This window comes from Ochotona curzoniae, unplaced genomic scaffold, assembly GCF_017591425.1.
Source record: "Ochotona curzoniae isolate NIBS_2020 unplaced genomic scaffold, NIBS_Ocur_1.0 scaffold_4701, whole genome shotgun sequence".
NCBI lineage: Eukaryota > Metazoa > Chordata > Mammalia > Lagomorpha > Ochotonidae > Ochotona > Ochotona curzoniae.
In genome coordinates, this window is record NW_024467122.1 from 42,650,825 (window position 1) to 42,668,718 (window position 17,894).

General features: G+C 43.8%; 1 protein-coding gene across 3 annotated transcripts in view; it reads left to right on the plus strand.

Annotated features, from left to right (window-relative positions):
- SLC12A6 (solute carrier family 12 member 6) overlaps positions 1-17,894 on the plus strand; it is a 120,589-nt gene that overhangs the window by 24,863 nt on the left and 77,832 nt on the right. Inside the window, exon 1 of one of the 3 annotated variants that reach the window (XM_040969633.1) lies at positions 2,982-3,354. The exons of the other annotated variants lie outside the window; for them this stretch is intronic. Coding sequence (XP_040825567.1) covers positions 3,237-3,354 — 118 coding nt within the window. The 5' untranslated portion in view covers positions 2,982-3,236. Of the gene's footprint in view, positions 1-2,981; positions 3,355-17,894 lie in introns of those variants that run through there. 3 annotated transcript variants of the gene reach the window in all.

Below are 17,894 nucleotides of genomic sequence, written 5' to 3' on the forward strand. Positions count from 1 at the left end.
CCCCTCGCTTACATTGTGTCATTAGCATTTTATTGTATTTGTCTGTTCGTGCATCTTTCCTGCTGTATGCGTCTCAGGTAAATTGTAGCTATCAGTTCATTTCCTCCAAGTACTTTCAAGAAACATGTTGCTCGTTAGAATTCATATTTGCTGCTTTCTTTCTCTTTTTTTTTTTTTTTTTCAGGCAGACTTTTTAGGTGGGTCTTGGCTGAGTTTTGACAAATGCTTGTACTTGTGCAACCTTAAACTCTTGGACAGAATATTTTCAGGCGCCTAGGAAGTCCTGTCTTACCTGGTACCGGTTCATCTCTGCCTGTGTTCCCCCACAGGGAACATAGATCCCTCTGTTACTGCATGTATCAGTAGTCCATTGTTTATCTCTCAGTAATGATCTTTTGTTTGATTCAATTATGGTTCATTAATCCTTTATTTTATGGAAAAAACTGGGAAGTTTCTAGTTTGGAGATAGTGTGACTAAACTATTGTAAACATTTTTGTTCAATTTCTTTTGTGGAAATATATTTTCACTTTTAGGGGTAAATACCTGAGAGAGGAGTTGCTGGAGCATAGGTTAGGCGCCAGACCTTTTGCATAGCAGGTATACCAATTTACACCTCCAACAAATATGTATGAAAGTTCTTGTTGTGCCACATTCTTGCCATTCTCACTAGTTGTAGCTGCCCTGGTGTGTGTGTGATGTTTTGTAATTGTGTTTGTGTGTTGTACTTCAACTACTTCTCACATTCCGATCTGTCTAGTTACACCCTGTGTGCAGCACTCACATGCCTCGGTCTCTTCTGTACCACTTTCACCTTTGCTTTTATCTCCCGGGCACTCGAGGAGAGATCTGTTTTGAAATAGCTGATCACTGTGGTCCCAACACATCAAGTTGGCAAATAAGTGACTGTTGCAGTAGGTTAAGAAGAATGTGTCACCTTTCTGAGTTGTTTAGTTTGGAAATTCTTTTTGAAGGAAGGAGTGATGGGATCACATTGTACAAAGGCTAATATACACTAGCCGTGCACAGATTTATAAATGTGACTCATTGTTTCCAACTGCCAACTACAGAAGATTAGCTGTGGTTTAAACTTGTAAAATAAATAGGAAAGGCAATATCTAATGGTACTAGATATTAACATACTTGGAACTTAGAATATAATATTGAAATCTTTGACAGCTTGCTAGTTCCTTTTTTTTAAAAAAATGATTTATTTTTATTTGAAAGGCAGATTTCACAGAGAGAAGAGGAGAGAGAGAGGTCTTCCATTTGTTGGTCCGCTCCCGAAACAGCCGCAATGGGCAGAGTTGAGCTGATCAAAAGCCAGGAGCTAGGTAGGAGCTTCTTCCTGGTCTCCTGCATGGGTGCAGTGTCCAGGGACTTGAGCCATCCTCTGCTTTCCAAGACCACAGACAGGGAGTTGGATTGGAAGTGGAGCAGCCAGGACACTCACCAGTGTTTTTCCGGGATGCTGGTAAAAGCAGAAGGACAATTAACTTGCCATGCCATCACACCAGCCCCAGCTTGGTGGTTCTTTCAAGTAAGTTTCTACAAATGAATCATTAGAGTAGCTATCTAAGTTGTTTAATACAGGAATACCACCATCTTCTTTCAGAGATTAAAGGCTTCTCAGGTGGTAACGCTTCTCTCTTGCCCAGGCAGTAAGCATTCTCAATCTTGGTTGCGGTTAGAACCACCCAAACAGACTTATAGGTGGTGTTGTCCAGGTGCTTCCAGAATCATCAATGAGACTGAGGTGTAACCAAGGCATCAGTGGTTTCAAAAGCTCACCAGGTGGTTCCAGGGTGTAGCCAAGGTTAAGAAGCAGTGCTGTTAGGAACCCATGAAATGTGGTTTCGTTAAGTATGCGTGGGTTTTCTGTCTTTGAACCATGTCTGTATCACCTGTGACAAACAGTGGGGCTCTTACGGTGGGCTTCACCGTTTAGAAGTGTTGTGGTTTGAGGACAGGGTCCTTAGCTGAATGTTTCTGTTGCTGTGATGATTCAAGGAGATCATGATGTGCGGCCCCAATGCAGTGCAGGGCACCAGCTGCGGGTTTTCTTGTTTGTTCACTTGCAAGTCCTGGATTACAAACCATCATTCCTTTCCTGGTAAATAAATTCAGCACAGCCTTAGTTGTCAGGTGGAAAGCATTTCTGACGACAAAGCCCTTATATTACATCACCCAAATGGAAGCAGCACAGGGCTCAGCTTACTAACTGTTGCTGAGTGTAGAGGTAGGACCTCTGGCTGTATAGTTAGGAGTCATCGGTGACGGCCTGGTACCACCGTCTGACGAAACATACTAAAATGAAGAAGCTCCTGGCTCCTGGCTCCGGATCAGCTCAGCTCTGGCCTTAGCGGTCACTTCGGGAGTGAATCAGTGGACAGATCTTCCTCTCTGTCTCTCCTCCTCTCTGTGTATCTGACTTTCCAATGAAGATAAATAAATCTCAAAAAAAAAAAAAATCATACTGAGAGTTAAGTATGCTATATCAAGTGCATGCTAAAAAGAGCTGTATTCCTCTCAGTGGAATTTCCTTGGATTTCAACTCTTTTTTAATATGTGATGTTTAAACTCTGCATAACACTCCAAAAAAATTCTTCAGTCTTCCCTTTAAAATTAGTTTGCTGTTTTCAACAAACTTGTCCTTTGGGGAAAGTTAATTTCTCATTGATGTTCCTTATGTATAAGGTCCAGAACTACACCTCGTGAAAAATATATAATATTTATTAATCTTTGCTGAATGTTTCTGTCCAAAGAATTGCAGAAAGCAAATGAATCTGCCTGACCTTTTTCTCCCATGCGCCTTTAAATAAAGAACAGAAGCTTACAGATAGTGTACATTTCATTTTTGAGGTTGGTGTATTGCTAGTCTTGTTCGAAGAGTTCTTTCCGTGTGAAGCAGGAGGGCAGGCAGCGGTCGTGACGGTGAGGGCGCGCACAGGCTCCGTGAAAGCTGCCGGGTCCCTAGTTCTCCCCGCCTGAACGGTTCTGGGGGTTCCTCAGGTTAGGAACAATAAGCAAGGGGGTGGAGTTGGGAGGATTAACACCGTGGAAGGCGTGTCTTGCAACGCCCCACTCCCGCGGAGCCGTCGGTCACGTGGGCTTACAGTACTTCCCGATTCCCAGGCGCTGTCTCCAGTAGGTAGTGGAGCAGGAGCGCCGGAGGCAGGCAGGGGAGCCAGGCTGCGAGGGAGTCCGCCAAGAGGGGAAGGCATTCCCAACTGCCGCAATGCCACACTTCACCGTCACTAAGGTGGAGGACCCGGAGGAGGGGGCCGCAGCTTCCCACTCCCCAGAGCCCAGCTTAACAGAAATAAAAACCCGGATTCAGGATTCAAACGAAGTAGGTGAGTACTCCGTGTAGGAACTTTGGGGACCTGCACAGCTTTCCGGGAATGAAATGGTGATTAAAGCATGAAGAACTCAACATGCTTTCTTAAGGATGGAGAAGTGTTTTTCAGTGGATTGTTTTACCCCCTCTGTATCAGATAACTTTTCTTGCTTTTTCTTCCCCACGCTGATTTGTTTTCCCACAATGAGTTCAGTGTTCCTTAGCACCAGGTGAAATGAATCAGGTGGCAGCATATGAACAGGGTTGTGAAGCAGCAAGAGAGGCACAGAAGTCAGCTCTGTGGAATTGAGAGTTCAGTTTTCACTCACACAGGTTAGATTGTATCTGGGAAAGGCTGTAAGCCCAGTGGCTGGATGGCACTGAAACTGAGTTTGTGTAATATCATAAAGAGGGGGAGCACGGTTCATTAGTTTCGTACCATGGACTTTGTCTGTACTGGTATCTTCTGAAGTTATTCAGTATTTTTCCTCAATTTACCAGCTAAACAGTATTTTGGTAGTGAGTGATCTAGGAATTCTTTCATGAAAGAACCAAACTACAAATAGCTGGTCATTATGGTGACTAGGGTAGCATCAGGTTTAATAAAATTATATGATGAATGTGATTATGGCTGTTACTTTCTCTGAATGACAACAGTTATATTTTCCATGGAAATTGTGGTTTTGAATTTTTAAATGTGCAATTAAAATCTTAGTTATTACGGTATTAAACAAAGTTGTGGTTTGAAGTCCCTTATTCCTTAAGTATGTGAATCGTGAGCCATTTCTGCAGTGTGTGAATAAAGGCTAAGAGGGAATGAACTCTGGGAATTCCTTTTAGTTCCTTGCTTCCAGCTTTGCCCTGTGGTGAGCAGCACAGTGCAGCTCCTTCTTGTGAACAGCTGTTGACCAGCTTTTTTCTTTACCACATGTTAGAGAATTCTGTGAAGAGTTTTAAACACATGTTAAATCAATTGTTAAAAAAGAAATGTTCTTTTTATTTATTTAACTACTTCTAGTGAGAGAACGTGTTTAGGGAAGATAAGCAGGAAGGTTTCGTGTAAACTTTGTTATGTTATTTTCGTTTTGCTGAATAGTCAAGATGATAAGAAGCTGAGAGCAGGTTTAACCAACTTGGAAGTTACACCGGATTTTGTGCACCTTGAGCTCAAAGGAGTTAGATTCTCTGCCAGTCCTACATGTATCTGAAACTACACCGTATAAATGCCTTACGTTTGCCGCCCTAAACCTCTAATCCCTTCTTTTGTCCTCACTGTTGTCTTCAGCACTTTTGTAAAATACAAATAAACGAAGCACACCTGTACCACATCCCACTTCTCATTGTTCTTCCATTCCCTGTTTTAGTTCATCTTTATGAGTCCTCCTTTGTTTGGGGAAACCTGCTTTCTTTGGTTTAGAGCAGTGTTCAAATAATTTAATCTATATACAGTCACCCAGAAAAGCCATAAAAACTTTGATAGTATCCAGCTTTGTAATAGCTGACATTTTTAGGCTTAATTTATTTTCTTACAAAGTAATTGCCTGGAACAAGGAAGATGTAGCAGACACAATCTTAACTTGATTTTAATAAGGCTCCCCTTTTCGTGTTTTCTGTAATAGCCCAGAAAATATCCATTTGAGTAAATTGTTTAGCAGACGAATAACTGCTGGAATATACTGTCAAAATTACACTTAATTTTATTGTAGGTGTAAATTATAGAGAAGAAAGGAGGGGAATGAATATGGAAAATCTGAACTTTTTTTTTGAACTTTTTTTTTTTTAAACCTAAAAATAAAATGTTGAGTTTGACCTTTTTTTTTTTTCCCCCCGGAGCTGTAGCTTGAAATACAGTAAGTTTTAGCTCTTTGTTTTCCTGAGTTTTTTGTTGTTGCTTTTTGAACGTTAAATTGGTGTTGGTTTTGCTGTAAGTAGTTCAAACACAGGACAGTTATGTAACCAGTAACTTTTTTTCATTGTTTTTCCTATATCTGTGGGAGAAAAAATGTGGTGTCATATAACTCGAACGTATTTAGAGAGTAGCTCTTCCTTTAAGATGTTTTCAAAAGATGAGATTTATTTGAACCAGATAGATGAGTAAAACTTATTTTAAGAAGTATTGGGCCAGGTGCAGTAGCCTGCTGGCTAAAGTTCTCACCTTGTATGTGTCGGGATCCCATATGGACACCGGTTTGTGTACTAGCGGCCCCACTTCCTATCCATCTCCCTGCTTGTGAAAGCAGCTGAGGATGGCCCAAAGCCTTGGGACCCTGCACCTGCTTTGGGGGCCCGGAGGAGGCTCCTGGCTTTGGATTGACTCAGCTGTTGCCATTGTGGCCGCTTGGGGAGTGAATTAGTGGAAGATCTTCCTCTCTATATATCTGACTTTCCAATGAAAAATAAATAATCTTTTAAAAAAAGTGCATTAGTTCCTGCTATGTGAGTACCAATGTAGTATAATCCTGTTTTAGTTTCAAAGGAACTAAAGAAATCCAGTCTTTTTTTTTTTGTTAGAATTATTTATTTTTATTGGAAAGAGATTTGCAAAGAGAGAGAAAAAGATCTTCTGTCTGCTGGTTCACTCCCCAAGTAGCTGCAGTAGGATGTGAACCGGCATCTGTAGGCGATCCCAGCACACGCTAGGCGAGTATTTAGCCACTGAGCCATTGCACGGACTAAAATCCATTCTTTTTAATTAATTAATTTATTTATTTATTTATTGGCAAGGCGGATATACAGAGAGGAGAGACAGAGAGGAAGATCTTCTGTCCGATGATTCACTCCCCAAGTGAGCTCAACTATGGTGATACTATGGCGATCCGAAGCCAGGAACCTCTTCGGGGTCTCCCATGCGGGTGCACGGTTCCAGAGCTTTGGGCCGTCCTCGACTGCTTTCCCGGGCCACAGGCAGGGAGCTGGAAGGGAAGTGGAGCTGCCGGGATAGAACCGGCGCCCAAATGGGATCCCGGGCATGCAAGGCGAGGACCTTAACCACTTGCGCCACCGCGCCGGGCCCTAAAATCCATTCTTTCCTAACGTCTTTCTTGACTGTTTTTCTCCTTTCTGTTGTGTCCTTGGCAATCTGGAATCAGAAGTGAACTCACCACCCACTCACTGTGTTGCACCTATTTCTCTCCCATGGTTGACTGATTACAAACTTGCTGAGGACAGAGGCCTTTGTCAGGTCATTTCTGTATTTCCAGCCCTAAGGAAAATGTCTCACACCTCATGCACTGTATAGTGGATAGCTGGGCCCGGCGCGATGGCGCAGTTGTTAAGGTCCTCACCTTGCACACGCCGGGATCCCATATGGGCGCCGGTTCTAATCCTGGCAGCCCCGCTTCCCATCCAGCTTCCTGCCTGTGGCCTGGGAAAGCAGTCGAGGATGGCCCAAAGCTTTGGGACCCTGCACCCATATGGGAGACCCGGAATGAGGCTTCTGGCTTCGGATCGGCATAGCATCGGCCATTGCACTCACTTGGGAAGTGAGTCATCGGATGGAGGATCTTCCTCTCTGTCTCTCCTCTCTGTATATCCGCCTATCCAATTAAAAAATAAATAAATCTTTATAGTGGATAGCCGTACTCTGCCCTTTCTTTACTCACCAAGCACATGTTCACTGCAAATACCACATCAGCCGGTTACAGTTTTCTTTATAAAGAAAACTTTTTAAATTATTATTATTGGAAAGGCAAATTTACACAGAGAAGGAGATACAGAGAAAAATGTCACCTGTCTGCTGGTTCACTCCCCAAGCGGCACCAATGGCCAAAACTGAGCTGATCTGAAGTCAGGAGCCAGGAACTTCTTCCAGTCTCCCATGCGGGTGCAGGGTCCCAAGGCTTTGGGACATCCTTGACTGCTTTCCCAGGCCACAAGCAGGGAGCTGCATGGGAAGTGGAGCAGCTGGGACATGAACCAGAGTGCATATGGAATTCCAGCACATAGAAGTGAGGACTTAACCACTGGACCATCGTGCCTGGCCTAGGTGTTATAGTTTTTTCCTAAGGCTATAAAGGTATATTTCTCCCACAAAGGCAGCGAAATGGCTTTGATACCCAGTCCTACTAATTATTACTAATTAGTAGTAGTGATAATTTGTAATAATTATTACTTGAGTGACTTTCAGCAAATTGTTTAACTTCTGCAAGCCTTACTTTCCTCATTGATGAAACCAAGCAAATAATAGTACCTGCCTGACAGCATGCTTGTGATTACATGCAGTAACGTATATAAGGCTTTGTGGAACACACTCAGAATTTAAGATTGTGTTCTACTTGTCACTAATCATGATACAACTTCTGGTTTTTTTTAATTTAAAAACATTTTTAGGGCCCGGCGTGGTAGCACAGTGGTTAAGGTCCTCGCCTTGCACATGCCGGGATCCCATATGGGTGCCGGTTCTATCCCTACAGCCCCGCTTCCCTTCCAGCTCTCCGCCTGCGGCCCGGGAAAGCAGTTGAGGACGGCCCAAAGCTTTGGGACCCTGCACCCACGTGGGAGACCTGGAAGAGGCTCCTGGCTTCGGATCGGCATAGTATCGGCCATTGCACTCACTTGGGGAGTGAATCATCGGAGGGAAGATCTTCCTCTCTGTCTCTCCTCTCTGTATATCTGCCTTTCCAATAAAAAATTAATAAAAATAAATCTTTAAAAAACATTTTTAGGGCCCGGCGTGGTGGCGCAAGTGGTTAAAGGTCCTCGCCTTGCACGCCCGGGATCCCATATGGGCACCGGTTCTAATCCCGGCAGCCCCGCTTCCCTTCCAGCTCCCTGCCTGTGGCCTGGGAAAGCAGTCGAGGACGGCCCAAAGCTTTGGGAACCTGCACCCGCGTGGGAGACCTGGAAGAGGCTCCTGGCTTCGGATCGGCATAGCATCGGCCCGTTGCGCTCACTTGGGGAGTGAATCATCGGACGAAAGATCTTCCTCTCTGTCTCTCCTCTCTGTATATCCGCCTTTCCAATGAAAAAATAATAAAAAATAAATCTTTAAAAAAAAAAACATTTTTAAAAATTTATTTTTCTTGGAAAGTCAGGTATACAGAGAGGAGGAGAGACGGAGAGAAAAGTCTTCCATCCACTGATTCAGTCCCCAAGTGGCTGCAACTGAGAGCTAAGCTGATCTGAAGCCAGGAGCCAGAAACTTCTTCCGGGTCTCCCACGCGGGTGCAGGGTCCCACGGCTTTGAGCCACCTTCCCTGCTTTCCCAGGCTACAAGCAGGTAGTTGGATAGGAAGCGGGCTGCCAGGACATGAACCAATGCCCATTTGGGATCCCTGTGCGTGCAAGGCAAGGACTTTAGCCACTAGACTACCACGCTGGGCCCATGATATAATTTCTTAAGGGAAACGTTGGAACAGCATGTGATGAAAAGAATGCTACTGAACGGAAGAGGACCCTGGATGGTATCTCAGAGGGGGAGACATGGCTGAATGTTGGAGATCTGGAAAAGTTGATGACAAGCAAGAGGAATGGTTTTGAGGTTGATGGAGGAAAGCGAAGCATGTGTGGGAAATCAGTGCAGGGTGGTGAGCGTATTGACATGGGGTAGGTAGGTGAGATGAGGTGGAGGAGCATCTTGGCTGTTAATTGAAGTGTTATCAGTTGCATTCTTTGTCCCCTCTGGAGCTGTGTGTGCGTGTTGCCTTTCTACTGAGCCTGGTGACCGTACATGGTTTGTCTCAGGTCACATGGCAAGCAACAGTCAGCCCAAGTACTTGGGTCATATTTTGCTGCTTTCCAAGGCACAGTAGCAGGGTACTGGATGGGAAGTAGAGCAGTCTGGACTTGAACCAGCACCTAAATGTGATGTTGGTGCTATGAAAGACAGCTTTAGCTACTATACCACAGCACCGGTTCCATCAAACTTTTAAAAATTCTACATGCTTCCCACCACATCATGATGCCAATTCCTAGATTTTAAGGATAAGTTAGGGCCCGGCGCAGTGGCCTAGCGGCTGAAGTCCTCACCTTGAATGTGTGCCAGGATCCCATATGGGCACCAGTTCTAGTCCCAGCAGCTCCACTTCCCATCCAGCTCTCTGCTTGTGGCCTGGGAAAGCAGTGGATGATGGCCCAAAGCCTTGGGACCCTGCACCCGCATGGGAGACCTGGAGGAAGTTTCTGGCTCCTGGCTTGGGATCGGCACAGCACCGGCTGTTAAGGTCACTTGGAGAATGGATTATTGGACAGAAGATCTTCCTCTCTGTCTCTCATCCTCTCTGTACATCTGACCTTGCAATAACAAAAAATAATAATAAATCTTAAAAAAAAAAGGGATAAGTTATTAGATACCAATGTACATGGGCCACAGAATCTGATAGGAACATTATCAAGCTTTTGATTTTTATGTGTGCATGTATTATTGTGAGAGAGGGAGCTCCCGTTTGCTAGTTTACTCTGCAGATGCCTGTCGTGACTGGGGCTTGCAGGGCTGAGCTTACCCTGGGGCTGGGAACGGATCCAGGTCTCCCCCAAGGTGCCAAGAGCTCGCTTGCTTGGGCCATCACCTGCTGGGTCTGGAGACCTGTGCAGCAGGAAGCTGGAATTGAGATAAAAGCCCAGGTACTCTAACATGGGATGCAGGTGCTCAGCCAGCATCTTAACCACTAAGCCAGATGTCTGCCCCCCGTGAAGTTTTTCTCATCCAGAGAAAAACTGATAAGACAGGTTAAGTTTTGAATGATCCATAATTGTATATTTAAGTTTTTATTTCCATAAGGGGAACGAATATGCATTTTGTACAGATTTAAAAGCATAATGAGGACTTTCTAACCCATCCTCCCTCACCCCCATCCTGCCGCCTCCTTTGTTTCTTATTTTTCTTCTAATTTTTACAATGACATACTTTGTTTACTTTATAATCACAAACTCTCTACCAAATAAGGACTTAAACAGTACGAAGGAGAAACAGCTGCTGCTCCTCAAGCGTTTAGGCAAGGACGGTAATCAAATCCCAAAATGTCAGTGTCACACTTTTTAAAAACTCTTTTTTTTTCTCCTTTAATATTTATTTTTTGGAAAGGTAGAGTTACAGAGAGGCAGAGGGAGAAATCTCCTATCCTCTGGTTTCCCCCTCAGATAGCTGCAACATCTGAAGCTGGGCCAGTCTGAAGCCAAGAGCCAGAGCGTAGGACTCTCTTAAGCATTTCTGAGAAGGTTAATGAGGGATATCCAGTTTTTCCTTGCATGGGAAGATCTTTTTTTTTTTTTTTTGCTTCATGACTGAAGGATAGCCTTTTTTTGTTAAGATTTATTTATTTATTTTTATTAGAAAAGTGGATATACAGAGAGGAGGAGAGACAGAAAGGAAGATCTTCCATCTGATGGTTCACTTCCCCAAGTGGCTGCAACAGCTGGAGCTGAGTGAATCTGAAGCCAGGAGCCAGAAACTTCCTGTGGGTCTCTCCCACACGGGTGCAGGGTCCCAAGGCTTTGGGCTGTCTTCAGCTGCTTCCCCAGGCCACAGGCAGGGAGCTGTACGGGAAGTGGGACTGCTAGGATTAGAACCAGTGACCATATGGGATCCCAGCGCGAGCAGGGCAAGGACTTTAACCACTAGGCTATCACACCGGGCCCTGAGGGATAGCTTTGCTGGGTGTAGTACACTTGGCAGGCTTTGAGTTCCTCCCCTCAGGCATAGCAATGTTTTACTGTTTATTTCATTCACTTAATTATGTATGAATACAGCATTTGATAATTTGTTTACATGTATATTAGACTTACATGCATTTTTGTTGTGAAACAAGCAATTTCAAATCTTGTTCCTCAAATCTTATGGTATCTATGGATTAGACAGATTATAACTGGTGACCTTGCCCTTCCCAGACGCGTGTGCGAGACTGGGCTGTTTCACTTCCCATTGAAACAGGTTCTAAGAAATTTTTAGAAATGGGTGTGTAGTAAAAAGGGAAACTCGGGTCAACACTGTCGGATAGCTGGTCAAGTCACCACCTAAAGCACTGACATGCCATCGGGGCTCCAGTTCGAATCCTGGCTGCTCCCCTTCCTGCTTGGCACCCTGTTACAGGCCCGAGAAAGCAGCAGCAGATGACCCAACTCTTGGGCTCCTGCACACATGTGGGAAACCCCTGTAAAGCTGCTGGCTTGAGCCTGGCCACCTTGGCTGTGGTAGCCACTTGGGTGTGACCAGCAGATAGACCTTGTCTCCATACCGCCACCCCTCTCTGTAACTCTGCCTTTCAAACTAAATAAAAACCAAACCCTCAGGGTCAAACATTTATGCTCGTGAAGTGTACTACTTCTGCCTTCCTCTCCACCCATCACTATTCCAGTCTCCGAAACCTCTCCCTGAGGTATCTGCCCAGTTCTTTTTACTGTGATTTTCTTCTCTTACCTAATTACAAGAATACAAATTTGAGTCTGATTCATACACTTTTTGCTAAGTCATAATTTAATCCACTCTGTATTTACAGGCTTAGTTTGTCTCAAATCATAACTTTGAACAAGTTGAAAGTAACTTATCCTTCAAAACCAGAAATTGGCACCATGATGTGATAAGCATGCAGACTAGAAGTTCAGCAGGGCTGGGGCGTGGACGGAGTGTAAGCAAGGGCTAAACTTTGTTTAGATCTTGATGTTCTTTGACATTTTATCCTCTGATAATCTCGACCATTTGCCTTCCCTCTCTCAACACCGTCATTACTTTTCTTTTAATCCTAGTGTACAGGCCCTCTGTGTCCTGTCTCCTGTCTTTTGCCAGGAAATTGGCTAAGGGATTTAAATGGCAGGTTTGGATTTAGATGAGTCCTTGTTTTTTCTTTTTACGACACCACACTTGCCTCTGTTTAAAGCATTCTTGTAGTTATTTGTGCTTTCTGAATTGGGCTGCTCTGTTTTCTCAGTAGTTACTAACCCTTCTTGGGCTCTTTTTGTCTTCGTAGTATCTTCCCAACTAGGGGAAGGTCAGTGGCTGCTTCTGACTTTCCCTGTGTTGAATTGCCTTCTTCCTTGGTGGAGACTGCTTCCAAGTGAGTGCTTTCAAATGGTTAGGTGAGGAACTTGGCTTAATCTGCTCATCTTGCTGCTCCTTCACTTCTCTAGGTTCCTGAACTCACTGACCACTCACCAGCACACAAAAACTAAGAGCTTTAGGTACTAAGATTGGGTAATAGGGAAAATGGACATACAGAATGGAGTAAATGGACGTAATTGTATTTTAATATATTTTAATATGTATGCCACTAAAGGTGTGCAAGATGTACTTTAGTGCATTACAAAGTGTGCGGTATTGCACTTTAAGGATCTTATTACTCAGAGCAAAGTAAAAGAAAGCGTGTTGAGAAAAATTATATAATCAAGATACAAACATGACAAAAATTGAATGTGGTGCTGAAGTAACAATTCTGTTAGATTCTAGACCCTCGGTAATCACTACAGCCTGTAACTTTTTGTGAAAAAAGGTTTGACCATTATGTTAGAAATAGTGAAGGTAGGGCCCAGCGCAGTGGCCTAGCCGCTAAAGTCCTCACCTTGAATTTACCTGGATCCCATCTGGGTGCCAGTTCTAATCCCAGCAGCTCCACTTCCTATCCAGCTCCCTGCCTGTGGCCTGGGAAAGCAGTGGAGGACGGCCCAAAGCCTTGGGACCCTGCACCCATGTGGGAGACCCGGAAGAAGTTTCTGGCTCCTGGCTTGGGATTGGCACAGAACCGGCCATTGCTGTCACTTGGGGAGTGAATCATCAGATGGAAGATCTTCCTCTCTGTCTCTCCTCCTCTCTGTATATATCTGACTTTGCAGCAAAAATAAATCTTAAAGAAAAAAAAGTAGCGAAGGTAAAGAATCCTCACAAATGTTGTCTCCGTCTTCCCCCCACCTTGTTGCCTTTGCTTATTTCCCTTCACCTGAGTTCTCCTTGCTTCTTCCCATCCCCCGCCTGCCACTTGCAATGCACACTAATGCTCGACTTGATTGCTTCAGCAGCTCCTCCTAGTGTGTTTCCTCCTGTCGGCTGCCCAGTCCGCCACTGCAGCAGACAGACTGGATCAGTCTGTCACTTTGCAGATACACCGTGCAGTGCACATAGTGATCGTATTTTTATCTCTCCAACTATATTGTGAATTGAACAGGTTAAGAGATTGTGTTTTGCTGTTACTTTTGAAAACTGTGATTTTTTGTTTCTGTTGTGGAAAATATCTGGCACTGAAGAGTTAGTGAGTTTTCTGGTCATCTCTCCTACCTGTTGGTTCCTTGGTTTATTCTTAGTTCTTTGTACTTAAGGGTATCAACCCCCTTTTTATGCTGTGAATATTATTTCCTATTCCAACTTTTACAGTTTTGAGATTTAAGATGAAATTAATTGCATATACTTTAATTGAGCAGTTTAATGAGTTTTGACATACCTATATACCCATTGAAAGCATTATCATAATGAAGATAATGAGCATTTTCATTCCCCTTTAGGTTGCCTTGTACACTTTTTAACCTGATCACCTAATTCCTGGTCCCCAGGGAGTCAGTGTTCTCTTTAATTTTATATAAATGCTATCAGACAATATTCTGCTTAATCTGATTGTTTTTATGTGCTATAAATATTTTGAGATTTATCCATCTACTCAATATTCTTTAATTCTATCTCCCATTAATATTTTTAATTTTAGATTTTTTAAAATTTAAAGTACTAGGTTAAAAGCTATACTTCAAAATTTTGACTTAGTTGCAAAATCTGACCGTATTTTTAGAATGAATTCATAAACAGGATTCGTTTTTTAGGAGAGTTCTAGGAATGGCACTCCAGTGTCTCTCTGCGTTCCTGATTTATCTGTATCTGTGTTGGGTAGAATGGCACTGGATCTAATGCACAGGTGGGTGCAAGTGAGGTCAGAGCTCTGTCAGGGACTGCTGGCGCTGGGCTGGTTCCTCCAGGGCCGTACAAGCCTGGAGAGCCTCGGAGCGAGGCAAACAGTGGCAGGTCCAGGAAGCAGCTTGGCTTGCTAGGGTTCTGTGCATTCCTAAAGGGAAGGGGAAGGGACGGGCCAGGCACTGACTCTCCCTTGTCCCTGAGGTTGGAAGATCAAGACCAAGGGCTGGGGGATGGCTACTACTGTTACTTGTTGCTCCTAGAGTAGAGGTGGTCTGACTCTTCTGTTTTCCTTCTGTTTATACAAAGGGAGAGAGATCTTTCGTCTGTTCACTCCCCGGATAGCCAGAAGAGCTCATGCTGGTCCAGGCCAAAGCCAGGAGCCAGGGCTTCCTTGGCATGTCCCGCATGGGTGGTAGGGGCACCAACACTTGGGCCATTTCCTATGCTTTTTCCAGACCACTGGGGAGCTGGATTGCAAGTGGAACAACTGGGACATGAGCTGGTGTCCATTTGGGATGCTGGCATCTCAAGTGGTAGCTTTATCTGCTATACCACAGTGCCAGATTGTGGCTTTTCTGTTTTCTTGAAGCTGCCACCACCTGTGATCCTCCAATAACTAAACCCAAGCTGTTGTGAGGTGGCAAAGGAAGGTACCCCTTCTTAGAAGCAGGCAATCAGAAAGGGAAAAATTATGTAAACAGTGTGTTAGGCCCATGAAGTAGACATGCTGGTAGAGACACTAACTTGATCATGGAAGTAATAATGGGAGAAGAGTCAGTGGGTTATGCTTTGGTTTGGGAAGCCCAGATCCCATGTTGAAACGCCATTTCATGTCCCAGTACCTCTCCTTGCTGTCCAGTTCCTGATAATATGTCCTGAGAGGCAACAGAGAAGGACTCAAGTCCTTGGGCTCCTGCCCCCCACGGAGGGCTGCACTCCTGGTTTCATCTCCCTGAACCCTGACTGGTAGTGGACATTCAGGAACTGACTTAATTGAGAATCTTGGTTTCTCTCTTCTACTCTGGCTTTCAAACAGATGAAAGTAAATAGTTAAATAATGGAAACATTTGAGGAACTTCAAAGTAGAAATTCATGATTTTCCAGTTAGTATTTATTGCCACCTGTCAACCCAAGCAAATACTTGCACATTTGTTTCTTCCTGAGCTGGAATGTAAGCAGCATAATGACAGGTGTTGTGTTGTATGGTCTCATCTTAGTTCATTTTGTGCTGGCGTAATTATTGCTGATCTGTTGACACCCAGTGCTTAGAACATGATCTTGCATATTCTGGTCATACACTAAGGGAATGGCTAAGCATAAATAATTGTTGGCATGGAAGATCAAGTAAAAGAAATATTATGAAACACAGGGTCAGAAATTTAAAAATTAATATCTATTTATTGGAGCCAGTGTTGTGGCATAATGGATTAAGCTACTGCCGGCAAAGCCAACATTTCATAGGGAAAACAGTTCAAGACCCAACTGTTCTGCTTCCCACTCAAACTCTTTGCTAATGTTCCTGGGAAAGTAGCAGAGGATGGCCCATGTCTTTGGGTCCCTGCCCCTATGTGAAAGACCCAGATCAAGTTCCTGGCTTTGGCCTGACCCAACCCTGAGTTTTGTGGCCATCTGGGGAGTGAGCCAGCACATGGAAAATTTCTTTCCCTGTATCTCCTCCTCTTGCTATGTAACTCTGCTTTTCAAAAACATCTTAGTTTTTTTTTTGTTTGTTTTTTGTTACTTGAAAGACAAATAGTTTTATTGGAAAGATAGAGTTACAGAGAAAATTAGGGATGGAGATCTTCCATCCACTAGTTCACTCCTCTGGTGGATGCAGTAGCTGAGGATGGACCAGGCCAAAGCTAGGAGCAAGGAGTTTATTGTGGGTTTCTGACATCAGTTCCTGGGCCCAAAGACCTGGGCAGTCCTTCTCTGCTTTCCCAGGCATGTCAGCAGGGAGCTGGATTAGAAATGGAGTCACTGATGCCAGTACAATGGTTTAAACAGGCTGATCCTCTACCTTGTAGCACCAGCATCCCATGTGGGTGCAGCTTTATGTCCCAGCTGCTCTACTTCTAATCCAGGTCCCTGCTGGACCTGTTTCTGTTAAAAGAAAAAATGATTTTCAAAGAAAAAAGGGGGGCAGCTTTTGTTTGAGTTGGTGTCTGTATGTGATGCTGGCATTGTAGGCAGTGGCTTCTAGCCTCAAAGATTTTTTTTTTTAAAAAGATATGTGACTTTCTGAATCTAGTCATGATATCTTATGTGCACAATATAGGTTCCGTTAAAAATAAAAACAAATGGGCCCGGCGCGATGGCGCAGTGGTTAAGGTCCTCGTCTTGCACGCCCGGGATCCCTTATGGGCGCTGATTGTATTCCCGGCAGCCCCGCTTCCCATCCAGCTCCCTGCCTGTGGCCCGGGAAAGCAGTCGAGGACAGCCCAAAGCTTTGGGAACCTGCACCCGCGTGGGAGACCCAGAAGAGGCTCCTGGCTTCAGATCAGCATAGCATCGGCCGTTGCGCTCACTTGGGGAGTGAATCATCGGACGGAAGATCTTCCTCTCTGTCTCTCCTTTCTGTATATCTGCCTTTCCAATAAAAAAATAATAAAAAATAAATCTTAAAAAAAATAAAAACAAATGGAAAAGCATTAACCAAAGTGAGCATGCTAACCTGAGCCGAAGACTTCAACGTGCAGTAAAGTCCTGGAGAAAATGAGCTAAGACAGACATTCTCCGTGGGGGTTCGTACATGCTTGGACTTTGGGAATTCGTGTTGGAGGCCTTCAGATTCAGTATGTTATACCTGTAACTGTGTGGCTGACAACAGAATTCTTCAGGAGACAGTAGCAGAATATTTACTGATTGCTTAGAGAAAAAGACTTTAGTGCTTAATCCAGTGAAAATTCCAAGAGTGTATCACCTGCTTAACTCTCCTGAGAATATTCAAGAAGGAATTTCAAACAAACAAGTGAACCAGAACAGAGATCACAAGATGAAAAGGGTAGAAAGATAATGACAAATTCTTTGGAAATGTGTTATGTAAATACTAAATAGATTCTAGCCAAAATGTACATGCCTCTGGAGAAAATCTAAAAATATTTTCTTTGTGAAAGTACTAAATAAGTGCAAGGAAAACCTTGGAAGTATGGGAGGAAAAAAGAACTAACAACTTTCCAGATGAAACAAAAGAAAAAGAGCTAGTAAGCACATATAGAGATGCTCAGCATCATTAACAATCAGAAAAACATACGCAGAGTACACCATGTCTCATCAGCTAGGACGCTGGAGGCGACCAGGTGTTCACAAGGACAAGGAGAGATGGGAGCCCTGCTTCTGTGCTGCTGGGACCGGAACATGCCAGAAGCACTTCAGAAACCAGTTTGGCAGTTCCTCACAGTTCTCTTGTTGTCCCAGTAATTAATGTTTTACACGCAAAAGCTTGTACAAGAATATTTATAGTAGCAGTACTCATAGTTTTTGAAAAATTAGAAGCAATCCAGTGCCTGCCGGTTGATGGATGTATACAGTGTCCATGTTCCAGATAATAGAATATTATTTAGCAATAACAAGAAACGAAGTGCTGATACCTCTCATGACATTAATGAATCTTGAAAATATGACAACTGAAAAGAGCTGGTCACAAAAGACCATATGAAGTAGGAGCCCTTTGATAATAAGTGTCCCCAGTAAGCAAATTTATTGAAATGGAACATAGACCGGTGATTGCTTAG